The sequence below is a fragment of the Armigeres subalbatus genome, chromosome 2, assembly GCF_024139115.2.
Source record: "Armigeres subalbatus isolate Guangzhou_Male chromosome 2, GZ_Asu_2, whole genome shotgun sequence".
Classification (NCBI taxonomy): domain Eukaryota; kingdom Metazoa; phylum Arthropoda; class Insecta; order Diptera; family Culicidae; genus Armigeres; species Armigeres subalbatus.
In genome coordinates, this window is record NC_085140.1 from 44,007,368 (window position 1) to 44,029,184 (window position 21,817).

Sequence of the window (21,817 nt, forward strand, 5' to 3'; positions counted from 1 at the left end):
TCTACTGCCAAACACGGTTCTCGCCACATCGTGGTGAATTGGGAATGAATATCCTCGGCTATAAAACTCCTACAAGCCCTCGATGGTATAATCGCCTCCTCCGTCTGACCTAATCCCTTTAGGCCTTTGACCAAACACGTTTTCGATCCTCCGAATGTATTCCCGAATCTTGTTCTCTGCATCGCTTTCAGATTTCAACTAAATACCGTGGGGCATCGAAATCCGTACACTTAAGCACCTTATTATATGAAAAAGTCATTAGATAATAGGAATCGAATGTAAATAAAACGTTTGTCATTGACACAAGCGCATGAAGGCTTCTATTTTTGAAGTGTTTCACATTTACTCATTAAAAACTACGAAAAACATGATAAAATAATAAATTAAATCAACTGCTCCTGACTCGAAATCCGTCCACCGTGGACGGATTTCGAATCAAGGGATCAAAATCCGTACAGCTATTTCTTAACTAAATATTTGAATTGAAATAATCTGATTGACTAAACTACCATTGTAAATAGCTCGATACGCACCTTGAGAAGCGATACCTTCGATTTGTTTTCCGCTTATCTTATGTAATGATTTGCAATTAGCAATTAAAACACAGTTACTTTTGGTGCAATTATGCTCTACCCGAAAGCAAAATGGCGGCACAAACTCTGCGTTTGGTGGGTGAAGATTTGTTTTTGATTTTTGTTGTTATAATTTCAAAGCCTTCTTTCCTATTCTATGCCTTAAAAGCTTACTGTCAAGTATCTGTACAGGATAAGATTAATTATTCCTTCATTAATTACCTTTAACCTACTTCAATTTATTGATATCTCATGAGGTGGACGGATTTCGGTGCTGTACGGATTTCGGTTCCGCACGGTACTGCACATTCTCCATTGGTCCACATAAATCGTTGTGGGTCAGATCCAATGGTTGCTTTGACCTGCATTCTCCTAACTTGATGCAGCACTCACAGACAGGCTTCGGAATTCTCGCTCATATGAATTAAAACCCAGGGCACGGCATACAAAAAACAAGGCAGGCTCATCACGCATGTAAATATTCAGTTTGAATGTAAACATGTGACGTAAGTACTATCTTCGCACAAGCTGAACCGAGAAGATGCTCTACGGTCTCAGCATGCTTACTTTTGCACTCCAACATGTGGCGATAAAATATGCGTCACTCTTGAAGTGTCATTTTTCTTACGAGCCTACCTTGTTGTCTGTATACCGTGACCCAGGGTTGATCCAAATAGCAGAGTGTCATTATTCTAAGTTCTCCTGTAAGCAAGTATTCTTACACAATATTTTATCCGGATACAACGATGGGTGATAAACTTGTGAGCGTCAGATAATTTAATTTTTCGTCTTCAAAATCTCCTTCTCGCCACTTCTCCAGATATTTTTTACAAGCGTACTAACAAAAATACGTATAGCCGCGACGGGACTCGAACTCACTATGACGCCCACTATAACCAAAGCACCACACGAACTGACTGAATGCAAAGAGAAAACTGCTGTGTTGAACTTCTTATAGTGGGCATCGTCAGATACAATCAGTTTGGAGTATAGAGAGGAAACTGAGCGGCATATGTGTTTTACGAGACATGCAAACCAGATAAAGTGGATGGTGGGAGAAATCGGTTGACGCGTGAGTGAGAGAGAAATTAGAACCCTGCTCACAGATTATACGCTCGCCGCAGTCCTTGCATTCTAAACCGCTCCACCAGGTCTGACGACAAAATAGATCTACATTCTTCCCACGATTACTGAGCCGCCGGTGCCATCTTCTACTTCTTATCGGCACTACATCCCCCACTGGGACCATTTTTACATTCGTATATCATCATTTCATACCCAGGGAGGTCAAAAAAATTTCTAACCAGAAATTTTTTTAGACCGGACCGGGAATCGAACCCAGCCACTTTGGGTGCAATAAACAATAAACAATGTAATCGTTGCACGTGATTTAACATCTTTCTTCTTTCACTGAGCATAATCATCGTCACCTTCATCCGGCTCCGCTTCAACTATCGCCTCCCACAATTCTTCACCTTCAAGGAGCGCCTTCATCCGCCATTTTGTTTTAACCACTCGTTTTCTATCGTTGGAAAATCGGAAAAATACCAGCACTCGGCAAACCGCACAAAAAATGCCTATCAATTCTTTTCCTGCACTTGGGCCCACAACCTGATGGAGGGGACGCACTAGCAGAGTCACAACGGAACCATCGGAAAGACAAACCGGCGAAACCACCAATAAAAGAAACGCGAAAACTTTTCGTATGAAAAATTTGAATCTCCAATGAAAATTCGGATAAATTTCTTATGCATATTAGGATGAATTACTTATACAAACTATGGAAATTCGAATGAAATTCCGTTAGAAATTCAAAAAAAATCCACTGTAAATTCGAATGATAGTTTAGTTTTAGAGCGTTTGCATCATGAGACATGTTCTGGATTTGAGTCAGAACGATACTCACGGTCATCAATAGTGCTAATTTCCCTATTTCTTTTTGGGACCGGATCCAATGTTTTGGAAGATCATAAAAAGTACATTCAAAATGCAGAAAGACGGCTTACAATCAGTTATCTTAAGTAGAATTTGCACAGCTATTGAGGACCCAATAGAACTTAGGTCGAGTTGGTGTTCAATAATATAAACAATGGCCAGCTCTAGTGAGCTTTATTTTGTATGTGAATAAGAAAATAAATGCAAAAAGCGTTCTACGAATATGTTGAAGTGTCAAGAAAGAGTAAAATATGTATTCTGTTGACTACTTGTTTGTAAAGTGGTGCTCATCAAATGCGATCTTTTTTTTCGGTTAAGCGATTGAATAATCTTGGAATGTTGCCAAACTCGTAAGAAAGTAAAAGAAAGTACTCACATAAGGCGAAGTCCATTTTTCGCAGCGGCGAAAGCAGCGAACTATTGCTCAGATTGCTGGATGCTTGCGAGGGGGACTCCGTGGCTCGATCATTCAGCGAGAGTGAGAAATTGTCTGAGTCGGAATTGTTGGATGATTTGTTGTTGCTGCCATTCGTGGAAGATCCTCCGAATGGAGATGAGTAGCCACCGGACGAACCGGCAGCTAATGGAAGCGACATGCTTCGGTCGTTTCTGCAGACGGAATTGTTTATTATTTTATAAATAAAGCAAATCTGGCTCTTAAATTCTATTTTACCTATTAATCCGTTGGACATCTCGTAGCGATTTTCCGGACTTGCTGATAGAACGCGTTTCCATGTTTATTCCACTGTCTATCGATGATCGCTTGGAAAGGCGGGCACCAGGGGGACTTTGACCACTGCAATAGAATTCAAAAAACCTATCAAACAATTCGATTTGAAACAAATCTTCAAATTTACCTGGAAAATACGGCACCAGGTCGTAGAAACACCCCGTCGTGACTTCGATTACTGTCGGAGTTCGGCGACAGGGCGTTCGACAACATTGGATTGGAGTTGTTGTTCTCCAGTGCGTAATGCAAAGCCCCAGCGGCCGCCGTTGATGATCCAATCTGCCCGGATCCCATCGATGAGCAGGATCCCTTTATATCGCTGTACGGCGACAAGGCCGCAGGCGAAAGTGACGGATTGTACGAAGACGAGAGAGCAAAGTTGTCGTTGCTGCAGCTGTCGCTGTTGTTGCTATTCAGCGCTTCGTTATAGTTGAACAGATCGTTGATAAAATTGTGCTCCGGACTAACTTCCGGATGATTGTTGCCTTCGGTATCGTTACCATTATTGCTATTATCGTGAGCCAAATCGGCTGTAGCAGATCTACAACTGTCTCTGCGGCCATGGCCACTATTTCTACTACTATTACTGTTCGCTAAAATTGTGGAAGGATTCGTTAAGGAAGTTGTAGAAGAAGGAACAGACGAAGAATCAGCTGAAGCACTGGAAGCCAAAGTAGATAAAGTAGAACTGGAAGAAGTTGAATAAGACGATGATGTGATGGACGCCAACGTCGATAGTGAAGCACTGGTTGTCGCTAGTGATATTTTGCTTTGAATCCGCTGGAATTCATGCTTTTCAAGCTCTGCTGCCAACTTAGGGAATCCTCGATTCTTGGCTACCTCCAACGGACTTTCATGAGCGCAATTCTTGACATTTAATGCATTTTGATTCCACTTGTACAAAACGAGCGCCGTTTCGACGTGACCTCGGGAGCAAGCCCACATCTGCAAAGCACAGTTTTATTACCCAAATACTTACAAATAACGAATTCTATATTTTACCAGAGGCGTGAATCCTTCTTGATCCTGGCTAAGAGCATCGATCTCCGCCTCGAGAATGACATTCGAATTCTCCGTCTTCCAAGTAAGCATCGTGCGTACAAGCTTGGGGTAGCCTAATGCCGATGCCAAATGAAGTAACGTCATCCCCCGATGTTTTCCGATCCATGATCCGGGAGTTACCGATCTCCACATCTTGGCCGTCAACGTCTGACAGTAAGTCACCAAACGTTCCTCGAAGTTGGCTTGCTTGAACATGACTGACTCTTCGGGCTAGAAAAACAAATTTGCTAAGCCAAACTTTCATATTCGTAAGAACACAATCAAATTATTTACCAATTCTCCCGGTTCAACCTTGATCTGTAGTTTTTCATCGATCGACTCCAGCCTTGTCAGCAGGTTAAACTTGTACAACATGTCATTGCCGTTTCCCTCACATTTCGTTTCAAATTTGGGTGGAGATTTGTACTCAAAGTTAACTCCATTCGATATCACATAGCCATCGCAGGCAACTTGCAGCGTTACAACACCAACCTCATGCGCTGTAAAACATCAAATACCCGTCAGATCTTCTATACTTGCGATCATCAATCTCTCAGCCAACTTACCTGGACAGTAGCACCTCAACACCCCGTTCTGAACCAGCGTCGTCGGAACCGGGAACGAATCGAATAATACTGTATAGGACGAAGCGGTACTCCATGGCCCCGTCACTAGCACCTTGATCCCGCCCTCTGGATAGGCCCACTCCGGACTGAAATCCGTAATCGTTGACTCACTCGGGTGCTGACCCGTCAACTCATCTCCCACAACGATCCCGCTATCTGCCGAAAGCTTGAAATGGCTCAAATCACTTGCTCCGTCGTCAATCTCCCCACCTGCCTCGGTACCCGTTTCACTGCCATTCAAAAATGCACTCTTCGCATCCAACTCCAGTTCCGGGAATTCAACCAACATATCAAACGCATCCAAATTAACGAATACGTCGTCATCCACCGGATCGTGAGCTTCGCCACAATTCTCTATGAAATCCATCGGATTGATCTCTCCATTCATGGCGTCATCCGCCGGAGCCTCCGACTGACCTCCGCCAACTCCACCCGCACCATGGTTATGTCCCAGGGGCATATTGGCGCTCAACGTCTTCTGGATGTCTTCCTGCGACAAGTCCAGTGTTTCGTTGAAGAATGGCAAATGATCGTGGTGGCCATTTCCACCCGATGGGCTGTGTCGCACCGCATACCCACCGAACATGCTTTCGAACTGTTTCGTTGGGCCTGCTCCGACGGTGTGATGATTCGTAGCCATTGACGATGACGATGGCGACGAAGACGACTCCATGATTTCCTGCTTCGGTATTAGACTGCTGTTGTGCTGCGATCCGTCGGACGGTGAGTTCTCCATTTTGATACTGCTGTTGGCACTGCCATTGCTGCTGGTGCCGCTACTGCTGCTGCTGCTCAAGTGGCCGTTCTTAGAACTCTGATCTACAAGCGATTTGTGTTGCTGCAGCAGATGTTGCTGCTGCTGAGATGGGTGGCAGACGAAGGATTGTTGCTGACCGTTCAGGATCAGCAGACTGCCGGGATTGCCTTGGAGCTGGAAGCAAAGTGATTTACCAAATTAGCAGATTCAATTGGAATTGGAATGGAATTGGAATGGAATTGGAATGGAATTGGAATGGAATTGGAATGGAATTGGAATGGAATTGGAATGGAATTGGAATGGAATTGGAATGGAATTGGAATGGAATTGGAATGGAATTGGAATGGAATTGGAATGGAATTGGAATGGAATTGGAATGGAATTGGAATGGAATTGGAATGGAATTGGAATGGAATTGGAATGGAATTGGAATGGAATTGGAATGGAATTGGAATGGAATTGGAATGGAATTGAATGGAATGGAATTGGAATGGAATTGGAATGGAATTGAATGGAATTGGAATGGAATTGGAATGGAATTGGAATGGAATTGGAATGGAATTGGAATGGAATTGAATGGAATTGGAATGGAATTGGAATGGAATTGGAATGGAATTGGAATGGAATTGGAATGGAATTGGAATGGAATTGGAATGGAATTGGAATGGAATTGGAATGGAATTGGAATGGAATTGGAATGGAATTGGAATGGAATTGGAATGGAATTGGAATGGAATTGGAATGGAATTGGAATGGAATTGGAATGGAATTGGAATGGAATTGGAATGGAATTGGAATGGAATTGGAATGGAATTGGAATGGAATTGGAATGGAATTGGAATGGAATTGGAATGGAATTGGAATGGAATTGGAATGGAATTGGAATGGAATTGGAATGGAATTGGAATGGAATTGGAATGGAATTGGAATGGAATTGAATGGAATTGGAATGGAATTGGAATGGAATTGGAATGGAATTGGAATGGAATTGGAATGGAATTGGAATGGAATTGGAATGGAATTGGAATGGAATTGGAATGGAATTGGAATGGAATTGGAATGGAATTGGAATGGAATTGGAATGGAATTGGAATGGAATTGGAATGGAATTGGAATGGAATTGGAATGGAATTGGAATGGAATTGGAATGGAATTGGAATGGAATTGGAATGGAATTGGAATGGAATTGGAATGGAATTGGAATGGAATTGGAATGGAATTGGAATGGAATTGAAATGGAATTGGAATGGAATTGGAATGGAATTGGAATGGAATTGGAATGGAATTGGAATGGAATTGGAATGGAATTGGAATGAGAATGGAATTGGAATGGAATTGGAATGGAATTGGAATGGAATTGGAATGGAATTGGAATGGAATTGGAATGGAATTGGAATGGAATTGGAATGGAATTGGAATGGAATTGGAATGGAATTGGAACGGAATTGGAATGGAATTGGAATAAATTTGGAAATGAGTTGAAAAACGAATAGAATTGTTGGTCATTCGTACTTGAAAATAGATTGTTTCTATTCAAAATTCTTTAAAAATGTTTCAGCATGACTATTTTTGATAGCTTATCCCTAACCCAACTTCTCTTCTTGTTTGAAAATATTGTTCTGTCTATTTTCTATAGTTTGAGCCTGGATTGGTACATCTTTCAATATTTAAGCATGTGAAACTCTTCAACATTCACAAACAGCTAAGAGATTCCGTCGTTTTAAGATAAATCACTGATTTTCATAATTAGCGTTTGCAGAAACCTATCTCAAAGGTCGAACGATATTGTTACGCTCGACTAAATCCTCAAACACTTCATTTCTCACGCAAACCTCACTCACCTGTGACAAGCTCAGAACCAGCGAGGGCGTTCCCCCACCCCCACTTGGGTTGACCATTGACGCACTGCTAACCGCACCATTATTAACCGTAATGTGATTATGATGGCCACCGCCGACACCGTTATTATTGCTATTGCTACCACCATTGTTGTTGTTGCTGTTGTTATTGCTATTGACATTAGCCTCTTGTCTCTGCTGCTGTTGCGACGATGATGACCTTTGATTGACACCCTCGCCCGCCTGTGATGCGGAAGTCGAAGTCGAGCCAGGACCTCTCGCCGCCGCCGATGGGTGATGATGGCCAAGCATTGATATATGAGCAGCTTCACCATTAGCGGTGGCCGCGAGATTTATGCTTGGGTCGCGACCACCCGCGGTTAATTGATTGTTGGATCCGCCACTACTGCTGCTGCTGGTGCCGGAAGCCGTGGACGATGGCGAGGAGGACGAATTATTGCTAGCGATGATCATATGACTTCGCTGCTGCTGCTGCTGGGTCGCGGCCAAATGCTGGCCATTCTGGACCAGTCCGTTTGTAATATGACTACTGACACTTGTTAATTGTGAGTTAGTGTTATTGTTGTTCAACGAGTTGAGATGCTGGGTGAGGGTTAAATTACTGCTACTACTGCTGACCACTATCTGCGAAGGATTCTGTTGCTGCTGGTGATGAGGATGATTGCCGGAAATTGTTCTAATTGAATTTGGATTGTTGTTGCTGGAGTGGTTCAGTTGCTGAGAGGTAGGAATGACTTGGAAATGTATCGAAGTGTTGTCCTTTGGAACGAGTGAGGATCGATTTCCGTCTTGGAGGATGCTGTTGTTGTGGGCCTGCTGCTGCTGTTGTTGTTGTTGCTGCTGTTGCTGTTGCTGCTGCTGTTGGAGTTGGGCCTCCCGTGCACGACGGTTGTCTATCCAGCGGGGGTACATCTGAAGCGAGGGGATTAGAGGACGAAGTGAGATGAGATAAGATTTAATTGAGATTTTGCGGTCGATGTGGAAAATTGGGATTTATATTATGGGTCTGTTGATTGCAGGGCTAAATTGGAGCCGATTGATGATGATTACTGTACTGAGCTTTGGTATGATGGGGGAGGTTAATTGGACTTTATGATGAGATGGTTTAGACGTAAAATTTGTATTGAGGAAGAGATATACTTCTTATTCACACTCAAACTAACAATGTATGCATTTTAATCGAACATTCCTTCCTATTGGTGTTTCTTTAGTTAATACTTAATGTTCAAATAATAATAATAATGACAATAACGCATGAATTCAATTGAGTCAGACAAAAACCGGAACCTCGGCAAAACATGATGGACCATCGAAAATTGTTGAATGTTTATCTCCGGAAACTAAAATTGTTTGAAGAAACACAAAAGTTTTTTCGACAGAAATTCATTAGAGTTTTCTGTAGATATTAAGACAAAAGGAATTTCCCGTGAAAATTTGGAAGATTTTCTTTTGGAAAGTGAGATAAGCTTCCACTGAACATTCAGAACATTTCTTTGAGGAAATCCAGAAAAAATCTCGAAAAAAAAACTTAAAAAATATTTACGTAGGAGATTTGAAAATAAAATGTTTTATACAAATCCACAAAACCAGAAATTTCTGATGAATTTTCAGAAGAATGTATATTCGAAAGGGAAAACATGACCATATCAGATTATTCGGTCTTTTGAAAGTGCTTTGCACAACAACGTACCTTACGCAAATAGCTGCGAGTAGCAACTGACAGTAAGGGTACGAAAAAATAGATTGTGACTTTTGCTAAGTTAGCAAATGTAAATATTCTCGAATGGTTTTACCGATCGAGGTGAAATCTCGCACAGTTTTGATAGGACTCAAAAGGCGTCCGACAATAAGGCTGGAAATTTTTGTGGAGGAATCCTTGCAGGAAATTTTAAAAGAGTTCCAAAAAGAATTTCCGGATCAATTCTTGAAAAAATCTGATTGAATCCATGAAGGAATTAAAAAAACTGAAGAAATTTTCGAAACGAATTCGTGAAGTAATTTTTGGAGGAATATTTTAAATAATTTCCAATGGAATTTTTTAAAAAAATTAGGAAATTAGGAAATTTAGGAAAGTAATTTAGGAAATAACTCAAAATAGAATTTGCGATAAACGTCCTAGATTTCTACAGGAATTTCTTCGAAATTTCCTTCAGGAACTCCTTCTAGAATTCCTACTGGAATTTCTCCTGGATTTCCTTCGAAAATAGCCCCAAGTAGTTGTTCTTTCGGAAAGTGCACCAGTAATATATTCTTAAATTCCTCCAAAAAATCCTTTGAATATTACTCCAGGAATTTCTTCGCCGATTCCCGGAGGGATTTCTACAAAAAATCTTCCAGAAATGAATCCAGTAATTCCTTCCAAAAATTATCCCATGAATTCCTTCGGAATTTCCCATAAGGTTAATAGTGATGAAGTTTACTACGCATAAAAATCACTTTAATAATGAATAAGAAAAATTCTTTCTTTAATTTCTTTCAAGAAAATCCTAAGACCTTCGGAAATTCCTGCAAGAATTCCTTCGAAAGCTCCTTGAGCAATAGTTTTAGAAATTATCGCAGGAATTTCTCAAAAAAATTTTAGAATCAAATTCAAAGAAACTCCTAGTGAATTTCTAAACAAATTTGTAACTGTTGGTTATGTTATGTGATGAGTGTTGCTGAGAAATTCATGAAAATGCAGTCTAATGCGTGAATGTGTTTGTGTCTTTATATGTAGGTTTTCCCAGTACTTTGACAACTGCAGTAGAGCAGTGCATGATTAGCCTCCACCACCCTATAAGACAGAGGGCCAGAAGCACCTTCGTTAAGAAGCCATTAAGGGGTGGCGTAATTGGGTCGATACTATGAGACGAGGTGCCTGACCTGGAAAAGGTGGATGCGGTCACTATCCCAAAGTATTTTGAAGCGAACGGATGTTACAAAGTTACCAAAGTTGGAAGTTGAGGAGTAGAGAAGAAAGTGTGTGAAACAAGAGAAGGTTTTGAGGACAACCCCACTGTTTTTGGGTTGAAAACCGCCGTCATTCCCTGGTTCCGTAGTCGGCCTAATCCGGCATTGTTTCCGCCGATAGTCGATCGGCCTTCTTATTGGTCGAGTTGCAACGAAGCAAGAGCAAGGAAGATCCCCAAGCCACCCTGGCGATACCATCGGTAAGCCCGCAGCGAACAGAGTTGCTCACTACCGGATCGTCGGCCACCGAAGGAAAGAAGGAAGAAGAAATGGAGTGGTGCAGTGCTGCCAGGAAGAGAGGCTCTAAAGACAGGTTAACTAGCTTTAAGAGAGAGTGAAGGCAGAAGTGAATAAAGTCTCGCAAAGTGAAGCTCTATGGTTTTCCTTTCATTTGATTGTGAGAGTTCCCTGTCCGCGAGTTGCTTGAGGTGAGCGACCCCGAGGCTATTGGTTCAGGGAGTCTCAGTACAGCGCTGGGCATACTTAGAGATGTCGTAAAATCTCGATTAATCGATTAGTAACTAATCGATTACTCTCCATTCTTGTCGAATATTAAATCGATTAATCGTTAAAAAATTATCGATTATCACAACGATGAATCGATTAATCGAAGTAATCGCTTAATTTGCGACATCCTTATGATGTCGTAAAATTCCGATTAATCGATTAGTAACTAATCGATTACTGTTGATTCTTCTCGATTATTGAATCGATTAGTCGTTGGGTAATAATCGATTCAAAATTAATCGATTATCACAACGATTAATCGATTAATCGAAATAATCGATTAATTTGCGACATCTCTAGGCATACTTACCCGATAATTACAAATTCCTGAATGATTTTTAAATTAAACTCCTGAAGGAACTTCCGACATTCTTGGATTTCTCCAAGAATTTCTTTGGCATTGCTTCAAGATTTCCTTCAGAAATTACCCAGGGATTTTTTCGAAACTTTGGAAATAAATCTCAAAATCATTTTCAAATCCTCCTCAACCCAATCTTAACCACACATTTCCTCCATATCCAGACCCTCCCATGAAGAGGAAATCCCCTCACAACTTTAGCTGCGGCACCAGATCAAGAAAAAATATCGAGGAAGACAACATGCTGCAGCACATTCCAGCGGGTTTTTGACCACAAGATGTCCCGGGTTTGGATGGATTACTGCCTAATTATGACCAGAGTGTCGGAGAACGTGGACCCAACAGATGAGGCTGAAAAATTAAGCCACGAAGGGACACCGAGGGACACATGACCGGCCGCGTTAAGGGCACTAAATGAAAGGCCGCTTTCGAACTTGTGGGTTACGCCTTTTCTAACCCGGACAACAAGAGCAGTAGGACGAGGAATCGATCCGAAACATTTTATATATAGGAAGTAAAGATATAGAAGAAGATGAATAATTGATTTCGCAACCGTTCTCTGTATATATTAGGGCTGAAATGTTATATCCAAGTACTATCCACATTTTAATGGCCAAGGTTCATTATGTGCGATCGACAAAGCTTCTATGATAACAGGTGCCGCTTTTTTATGTTCAACATAGATTTAAGGCTATTCATAAACATAAGATCTGTTACGAGAAATAAACAACAAACAAACTACGTGGATGATCTTTGTAGTGTAACATGTGCATCAAACATGTTATTCATATTTCTTCTTTAACACACTTTCAGCAGACTCAGTGGGAACATGCTGAGAAGGTCAATTTCATCCGGCATTGAACCTTCAGTTCAATGCCTAGCAACTCTAGCACCGTTGGCGACAAGCAGAAAGTGTCGCATTACAAATGTATCGAGACATGCTGTTACCAAGTGAACAGTCATGTATTTTTCGAGGGTCTCTGTCCTCGCTCTTTTGCGTTAACAACGATCACTGATTGGTGATCGATGTACATAGCTAGGTTCATGTATTGGTGCTTCAAGTATCTCCCGTAGGTTAAATTATATTTCTTTAAATTTCAATAAAGCATTAAGATTCCAACCTTCTAAGAGGATGGTAATTTATTTTAACAGTGAATATCACTACCCAACGAAAAGTGTTATAACATGGCGACCGTGACAGGACGACCATTATTCTGGTGAAGTGAAACATTCCAGTGAAAAAAGAAATAGTTACAAGAATGGGCAATAAGAAGTCAAGTCCCAAAACGGAACAAAGTGGTGATAGTGATGTGAACATTATAAACACACAAGATTTTCACACGGAGTTGCATCTCGACCACGAGCTTAAGTTGTGGGTGATAATTTTTTTAATTTCACTGCAGCTCGCAGTCATTGTGTACAAAGTAATTGCAAAACGAGAGCGGAAAAAGGCAGCAAGAATGATGGCCAGATCCATTGCTCACCTGAACGAAGTCGTAACGCAAAAAGATTAGAGTGAACCAAAAGTGACAATAATCTTTGCAATAAGAGAGTGACATTTATAAATAAAGAAGAGAGAAAAAACGGCGACAATAAACAATTTAGATCAACATACAAAATATGAGTGCAAGTTGAGTGCGAGTCGTGATGAAAGCAGATGCGTTTGATTTCCTGATGAACCAGCAACCCCAGTGAACGAGTTGTGCAACCCAGAAGGCATAGTAGAATCCTTGAAGCCCTTGAAGTGACCTGATTTAACCATGAATGCAGCAACACCTAAATGGATATTGAGGTACATAAACTTTTCATAGATAGCAACATTTCTCGTTTAAATTCTATACTTTCCAATTTGAAAAAAGCCCCTAACAGGGTATATAAAAGAATAACTTTGAATGCAAAACTAGAAGATGCTCGTACATTATACACACAAATAACAAACATTTTAGCCGAGCATGAGTCAAAATTTCCCCAAGCCGAATTTGTCTTTTTGTATAAATGTACACGACAGATATATAGTGAAATACATACTCTAATCTCGACAAAAATAGAGTACGCAGGCAATCATAAAATAAGCATATACACGTTAGTGTGCGTAATAAATTTCATTTCTAAATTAAAACATAAACTCAGAGGAAAAATGGTAAACCCGAAAGTAGACATCAAACTGGGCACCACCCTAGTGCAAACGTACGATGGTGCTCCAGGAAATTTAGAAGCGTTTATTGACGCTGTTGTTTTATTTAACGACACAGTAGAGAGCGAATTTAACGAAGCTACCGCTGCCCAGAAGCAAGCAGCTCAGGTTACGGTGATTAGATTTGTCAAGTCTCGCCTTACGGGCATTGCACGACAGGTAATAACTGGCGCTAATGATTTGCAAGCCATCACGGATGCGCTTAAGCAACATTGCGAATCAAAATCACATCGGATGGTTTAGAAGCAAAATTAAGGGCTCTCAAACAAAAGGATTCAATTGAAACTTTTGCAAGGAAGTCGAAAATTTGACATCGCAACTCAAATCATGCTACGTAAACGAACAAATACCAGTCGATAGAGCTAACACGATGGCTATAAAAAAGGGAGTTGATTCTTTGATAAGTGGTATCAAAAATACGGATACTAAGCTTATTTTGAAAGCTGGATCCTTCATCAACATTAATGATGCAATCCAGAAGGTGATAGAAAACGTTCAATACACTAATGCCAACAACAATTCGCCAGCAACAAATGCTCAAATTTTTGCAGGTCGAGTAAACTACTCAAGAGGACGAGGTGAAACGAATAACAGAGGACGTGGAAATCGGAATTATAGATATCAAAATTCACAATCTCATCGTGGACATTTTACAAATCAAGGTGGAAATTGGTCACACAGAGGGAATTCCTCTTATCAAAGAGGTAATTGGACTCGACGTGGTCGGTACCCATCAAATATGTTCTTAGCTCATCAGCCTCACAATCAAATGTCACAGCAGCAACAGATGTCACAAATGGCAAATGAAAATATGTTCTTAGCTCATCAACCTCATATTCAAATGCCGCAGCAAATTACACAATCAACAAATGGAAATATCCACCCTTTAGGCGTACCGTTGGGGCGGCATACACAATAAATGTATCCGCAACCAACTACGTATTAGTTAACGCTTGATATGACAGATACACAGTCTTCATTTATTGTAGATTGTGGATCTGACATATCAGTCATGAAAGCTAACAAAATTAAAAGCATTGACAAATTTACTATCCCGCTGACAAATGCAACATTATCGGGATAGGATAAGGTAATACCAGCACTATAGGAACCACGCATGCAAACTTACTAATTAATGGCATGCTAATACCACACACATTTCACATAGTCGAGAAAAATTTCCCTATTCCCACTGATGGTATTTTAGGGAGAGATTTTCTCGTAAATTACAATTGCAAAATTGACTATGAGTATTGGTTACTTCATATACCAATGAACTCTGAAACCTTAGAATTGCCAATTGTAAATAATTATCAAAGACAAAACCGTAATTCCTGCCAGGTGTGAAATCATCCGAAGACTGAATAACACATTTATCCGAAGACAGCGTGATTTTTCACAACAAATTTCAGATGGTATATTCTGCGCAAATTCAATTGTAAGCAAGAAAAGTTGTTTCATTAAATTCATAAATACGACTGATAATGATTTTATTTTACCATCAGGATGTACACCGCAAGATGCGCCTTTAGCGAAATACCGCCTTGATTCCTCAAAGGAATTATCAAGCGATGAAATAAGAAAACAGAATATAAAAAACGAAATTAACACACAAAATTTAGAACCTAAAATTAAAAGAAAAGTTGAAGCTTTATGTCAAGACTTCAACGACATATTTTCACTTGAGAACGATATTTTGACTCATAACAATTTTATGAACAAAATATACAACTTGACAATGGAAAACCGGTTTACATTAAAATTATCGGATACCTGAAAGTCAAAAATCCGAAATTGATGCACAAGTGGAAAAATGCTTAACGAAAAATTATTAAAATTCAACTTCACCATTTAATTCACCGATACTGTTAGTACCCAAAAATCGTCACCAGACGAGAAAAATGGCGTTTGGTGATTGATTTTAGACAGTTGAATAAACAGATCATACCAGATAAATTTCCACTCCCCGTATTGATGATATTCTGGATCATTTAGGTCGAGCGAAGTATTTCACTACACTCGATCTCATGTCAGGATTTCATCAAATACCTTTAGATGAAAATTCCAAAAGATATACAGCCTTCTCCACCGAAAAGGGTCATTTTGAATTCAATAGACTCCCTTTCGGATTAAACATCAGCCCAAACTCATTCCAGCGTATGATGTCCATCGCTTTGAGCGGTCTACCACCACAATGTGCATTTCTCTACATAGATGACATCATAGTCGTAGGATGTTCTGTGGATCACCACATTGTAAATCTACGTAAAGTTTTTCTGCAATTGAGAAAGTTTAATCTAAAATTAAATCCATCCAAATGTTATTTCTTCAAGAATGAGGTGACCTACTTAGGGCACCATATATCGAAGGATGGTATTCAGCCTGATAAAATAAATATTCAGTAATCATCAACTATCCAATCCCGAAAAATGCAGATGAAGTACGACGATTTGTTGCCTTTTGCAATTACTATCGTCGTTTCAGCAAATATTTCACAGATATAAATGTTCCATTAAACAAACTACTACGAAAAGAAGCAGTTTTCGACTGGGGGGAAATCTGTCAACAATCTTTTGACATGCTTAAACGGCAGCTATTATCACCTCAGCTTTTACAGTTTCCAGACTACCAAAAGAATTTATAATAACAACTGATGCATCCAAAATAGCTTGCGGAGCAGTTCTAGCTCAACGGCATGGAGATTTTGAATTGCCAATCGCATTTGCCAGTAAGGCTTTTACGAAAGGCGAATCGAACAAATCAACCATAGAGCAGGAACTAACCGCAATACATTGGGCAGTCGACTATTTTAGGCCTTACATTTATGGTCATACAGTTATCATTCGTACAGACCATCGACCACTCATTTATCTATGCTCTCTAAAAAATCCTACATCTAAACTCACGCGGATGAGATGGGATTTGGAGGAATACGATTTTGAAGTGGAATATATTAAAGGAACCACAAATGTTTTATCTGATGCCTTATCTAGAATCCAAATAACGTCAGACACACTCAAGAAGATGTATATATTAACTAGATCTATGACAAAGAAAAATGCCACTACAACAACTGACAGTCAAACACAGAAGCCTGATCAACTTCACGTATATGAACCCGTCAGTAGTTTGGAGGCATTTGATTTGCCAAAATTAACATTTAATTATAATTATAACACATCGTGTATAGACATGATTATATATGATAAAAGATTCAGAAAGAGGCTAACCCACCAGTTACCCTCGCATTAAATTCTAATCTAATAAACGATTTACAAATTTTACTACAACATATAGATGGCAGGCCTGCCCAAACAAAAAGTACAATCAAAATACAAAACGATATGCAACAAAATATCAAAATTAAGCCAAGAATAAAGAAGCTAGCAATTCAAATGAACGATGTTATTTTCTCATACATTGACATAAATACTTTTAAACAAATCGGCAATAACATTCTTCGGAATACTGCCATAGTAATTTATAAAAAGCCAGTTGAAATTTCAACCGAAACTCAAATAAACAATATATTGAAACAATGACCATGACTCAATATCACTACCCAACGAAAAGTGTTATAACAGTAGCAAGGAAATCTAGACTATGACCATGCTCTAACAAATATTCAAATGCATTATTATATTGAGGATATGAATTCGGTTTCATCTAAACATGACGTCATTCCAATCTTCATTTGCAAGTTGTTCGGAGTCGGGACAATACATGTTGCTCCCTCCAAAACATTCGGTCCTCTCTCGTCTTACCTTTGATTAGTCGCAGAAAATAGGATCGCTTTCTCCACCACTCAATTTGCCATGCCTCTTTTATAACCCCTTTTTATTTCGAATCGGGCGTCGGGGCCGAGAACATTTCGGGTGGGCTATGTACATTGTACAGCTCCATCCAAGATTTGCCAGTTTATGTGCTTCCTCGTTTCCATGTATTTTGATGTAACCGGGAACCCATAAAAAGCTTGGGTAGCAGCCAGCTACGAGGTCCTGTGTAGCCTGGATCCACGGATGCTTTGTTCAGGAAGATTCCAGAGCCAAAAGGACGCTCACCGAGTCCGACAACAGTTAGGATGAGCGCCGTGCTTGTATCGCATGCTGCCTAAAACAAGGCCTGTGCCTCAGTCGAGTAGACTGAGCACCCCGAGCAGCACAGTCAGGCAAAAATTGTTGCAACAACTTGATTGTGACTGAATCCGGTCACATATAAGTTGCAATAACCTATGTGGAACATGTGTGCTGCTAGAGACTGGTTGGCCAGTTTGAGGTGCATCTGCACTGCCCATGATCGCATGGGCAGTGCAGGTTTTGGATCCATCGTACCGAATCTTTGTGTTTTGGTAATCATGCTCAAACTTTTCCCCAAAGACCTCCTTGGCTCAAGTCGGGTTGGTACTCTTCCGCAACTGCGCCCTAATTGACCATTCAATCTTTAGATTCTTGGCCTTCCAGCTTCGCGGTCCTACTCGGCGGCTATGGCCACTCGCCTGCTTATGTCTCGGTTACTCCTAGTCCTTTTGTTTGTTATATTACTCGCTCGTTAATTCGGGTTTTACAAACCTCCTTGGTCCTCTCGAAGTGTTAGGTGCCGGTCGATCGTCACTCCGAGGACTTTTACACTCCCTTTTGTAGGAATCGGATGACCTCCGACTTTTATGGGTTCACGCGGTGGTATATGCCTCGAGTCACAAATTGTGAAGCCTAGCTCATTTACTTGCTGCAATTTCGAAATCTACATTCCAGGTCCAATTAACGAGTGCTCTTGCTCCTGCCTGTAGCTTTCTTCTTGTGCATCCAGGGTGCTTCCAGTGACGATCAGGAGAATATCGTCAGAATATACTAGAATAAGCATCCCTTTTGGTGGCACTTGGAAGACGCCGCACATTGCCACAAGGAATAACTTGACGATTACCGATACTTGCGGTACGCCAGTTTCCTTCTGCACTACTTTGGTCCTGTAGTTTTCCACCAGTACTTAACTAGTTCGTCCATCGAAAAAGTTTCGCAGAAATGCAAGCATGTTTCACCGTTTCTTTAGATTTTCTAGGACCTCCGGAGTCCATGTTAGTCGAGTAAGTCGAGTCAGGTACGAGACACTGAAGACGACCACACAGTGTGGTCGAAATACGTATAAGCAAGTATCTGGGGAGTGAGAAGCGATAAGTGAGACGCTCTATTTCGCACTTGTCACTAATTATTTCTCACTTCTCATTTCTAACGGCAAAAAGTGAAAAATGAGGATGATAAAATGAAGAATGTGAAAAAAGGCGTCCAAAAATTGATAAATTTATTTTTTTCTCCTACTAATTTTCTATATCTACTACTTTTCACATTTGTCACTGTGTAAGTGAGGAGTTCTAAGCGAAAAGTGAGACGTCTCTTTCTCACTTCTCACACCTTATATCTCACTTCTCACTGCTCACTGTGAAAAGTGAATAGTGCAAAGTGAGAAGTGAGAAGTGAGAAAAAAGGTGTGAGAAGTGAAGAGTGAGGCGTCTCTTTTTCTTCTTTTTATTGGCATTACATCCCCACACTGGGACAGAGCCGCCTCGCAGCTTAGTGTTCATAAAGCACTTCCACAGTTATTAACTACGAGGTTTCTAAGCCAAGTTACCATTTTTGCATTCGTATATCATGAGGCTAATACGATAATACTTTTATGCCCAGGGAAGTCGAGACAATTTCCAATCCGAAAATTGTCTAGACCGGCACCGGGAATCGAACCCAGCCACCCTCAGCATGGTCTTGCTTTGTAGCCGCACGGCTAAGGAAGGCCCCTTCTCACTTCGTCTCACTGCTCACTAAATACTCACTTCTTACTCATTACTCACTTCTTACTCCTCTCTGTGAAAAGTGAGCGCGGCAATGTGATCAAAAAGTGGTCCTTTTTGTCAAACGACCATTTAGGACAGGCCTGCCCAACTTTATCAAGCCACGGGCCAATTTCTAGAATTCGCACTGGCTGGCGGGCCAGAAAATATTCGGTACATACCTTTTTAATTATTATCAAAATTATCAGTGTTTTTTTTTCATTTTCTAAAAAACTAAACACGATTTTATTGCGTTCAAACAATGTTTTTTGTTTTCGTCGTTGCATTAGGAATCCATTTGACACATTTGACACCGGTGAACGGGCATTTCGTTACTTTACCACCTTAAGGAGATAAAGCAGTCTCCGGCTAAAAATCTCCCAAATATAGATAATAAAAAAAATACTTTAGCATCATATTGAACAGATTTGCATGAACTGTTTTCAACATGATGAGAGAAAAGTACCAGATTTCAGCACCACACTGTGACAAAGTGCTTTATGTTCAAGTCATTGAGATGTTTGCCGATATTTGCTAGAAAAACCAAATCACTATTCAGGATCATTCAGCTCGAGCAGTGGTTTTCCTTTATCTTGTAAAAAATAGTGCCATTTTCTTTTCGAATGAAAAATCTCTCAAGTATGGTATCAATGCTTAGTCAGTGAACTTCGCAATAATACAGAAAGTCTCCGTATTCGTCATTTCCGTCAACTGATTGGTGGTGGTTGAGATCCCTAACGTCGATGAAGTTGATTGTTCTAATAACAAGCGTCAATACTTGAGGACTATTGATCGTTTTCACATATCGATTCTTTTGGTGAATATGCATTATGGCAGAAAAATATCCCCATACCTTTGTGATTGCTTTTCCATGCTTAGAATTGTCACAACGACATTGTTATCATTGATTGCTGGTGCTCCATTTTCAAAGGAGAAAAAAGTTCCTTCACACAGGTTTCATCAGCCCTCAGGTTTACCTCTGCATAGGGAAACTGTCAATTTCTCTGTCATTCAAAGATGATCATCAATTCCTCTTATAAAGACAGCCACCTTTTTCACGTTTTTTTTTGTCTTTATTAGAGAGGCTTGCAGCCCTGGGCTGGCTCGGCTCTATGCCACGTTTTTCACGACAGTATTTTCATCTTTTGCAAGAGTAGAATACACCAGATTTTTTTTTACACGGGGAAGCGTTCCGTATAAAAAAAAAGTTTTCAGTTCAAAATTCTAAAATCCGTGTTAAAAAAGTTTTATGATTTCTCGAGAAATCATGCAAAATGGAGCAACTTTGCAAAAATTTTGTATGGGATTTTTTTACACGGCCGTGTAAATCTCCCGCGAGAAATTTTCCGCGCAAACTAACGCTACTGAAGGAGCCAATTTCCTTAGGACACACCAGAGTGTATGCAATTAAGAGTGGCGACATGTGCCTTATTTGACAGAGGTCTCCTGTTCGTTTGGAACACGATTTTGTATGGGTATGACAGATGAAATTTTGTTTTGTTTGGACATAACCATCCCCCCAGACAGATCATTTTCATTCGAGAACCAAGAGATTAATTAGTAATATGGAAATTGTTACTCAAAAAAATCATAATACAGCCCCCCCCCCCTCCCCGATTATCTGGCTACGCCACTGATGTAAACAACAACCGAAATGATTTCCATAATAAATTCTCTGTCCTGGATAGGTTTCATCTGTTTTGCCAAACTCTTACTTACCGCAAAACTGGACAGTACTGCATTTTCTATATTCATATTTGCTTGAGTCAAGAGAGTTTGTTGTTTCTTCAATAATAATAAGGCCGTTACAAATATTTAATTAACTTTTTGTCCTACTGGTCTCCGAAAGGTCAAGGGGGGGGGGGGATAAAAAAAAATAAATATTTAAATGAAAAAAATAAAAAAAACTCCTCGGATTTGTTCAAGAATGTTTTGAAAATCCTCAAAATTATCCGAATTTTATTTTGTTGCCCCCTCAAAATATTTTCAAAAAAAATCCGAGTGGGGGAAAATAGGGACAAAATAGATTTGTATTTGTATCGGCCTAATTTGAATCAATGTAAGGCGCTCAGCCTTACCTTTGAAGCTCTACCTACCTGAGCCTTTTCAAATATCATATTTCATAGAATGCTTGGATTCAGATTTTTTCCATCAATAAAGCAAAACTTTCTGAACAAATTAAGCAAATCGGTCTTCCTTTTTTCAACGTGAACGTAGAAGGTTTTAAAAGAGAATTGATGATAGGTTTCCTTCAAATAGCATTTATGACAGAAATAACAGGCTACTGGCATTCTATTGTTTGCTCCAGGATGTCCCGGGCACATTTTTTTTTCACACTGCGCTTCAATGATGACACTGGGCTATATCTATTGATGATAATGACACCGCGCTTGTCACAGGCTCGAGAAATAATTACCAATTAGTTTGTTATCATGTTACTTTCATTTTTGTGACTTGACTCTTTTGAAAAA

General features: G+C 40.1%; 1 protein-coding gene across 9 annotated transcripts in view; it reads right to left on the reverse strand.

Annotated features, from left to right (window-relative positions):
- Positions 1-21,817, reverse strand: part of LOC134218497 (calmodulin-binding transcription activator 1) — a 708,930-nt gene that overhangs the window by 26,290 nt on the left and 660,823 nt on the right. For 8 of the 9 annotated variants that reach the window (XM_062697587.1, XM_062697584.1, XM_062697588.1 and 5 more), the window contains 7 exons: positions 7,503-8,432; positions 4,845-5,835; positions 4,573-4,778; positions 4,240-4,509; positions 3,365-4,182; positions 3,181-3,303; positions 2,884-3,116 (listed from right to left, as the gene is read on the reverse strand). In XM_062697587.1, coding sequence (XP_062553571.1) covers positions 2,884-3,116; positions 3,181-3,303; positions 3,365-4,182; positions 4,240-4,509; positions 4,573-4,778; positions 4,845-5,835; positions 7,503-8,432 — 3,571 coding nt within the window. The remainder of the gene's footprint in view (positions 1-2,883; positions 3,117-3,180; positions 3,304-3,364; positions 4,183-4,239; positions 4,510-4,572; positions 4,779-4,844; positions 5,836-7,502; positions 8,433-21,817) is intronic. The other variant, XM_062697591.1, reaches the window with a different exon arrangement.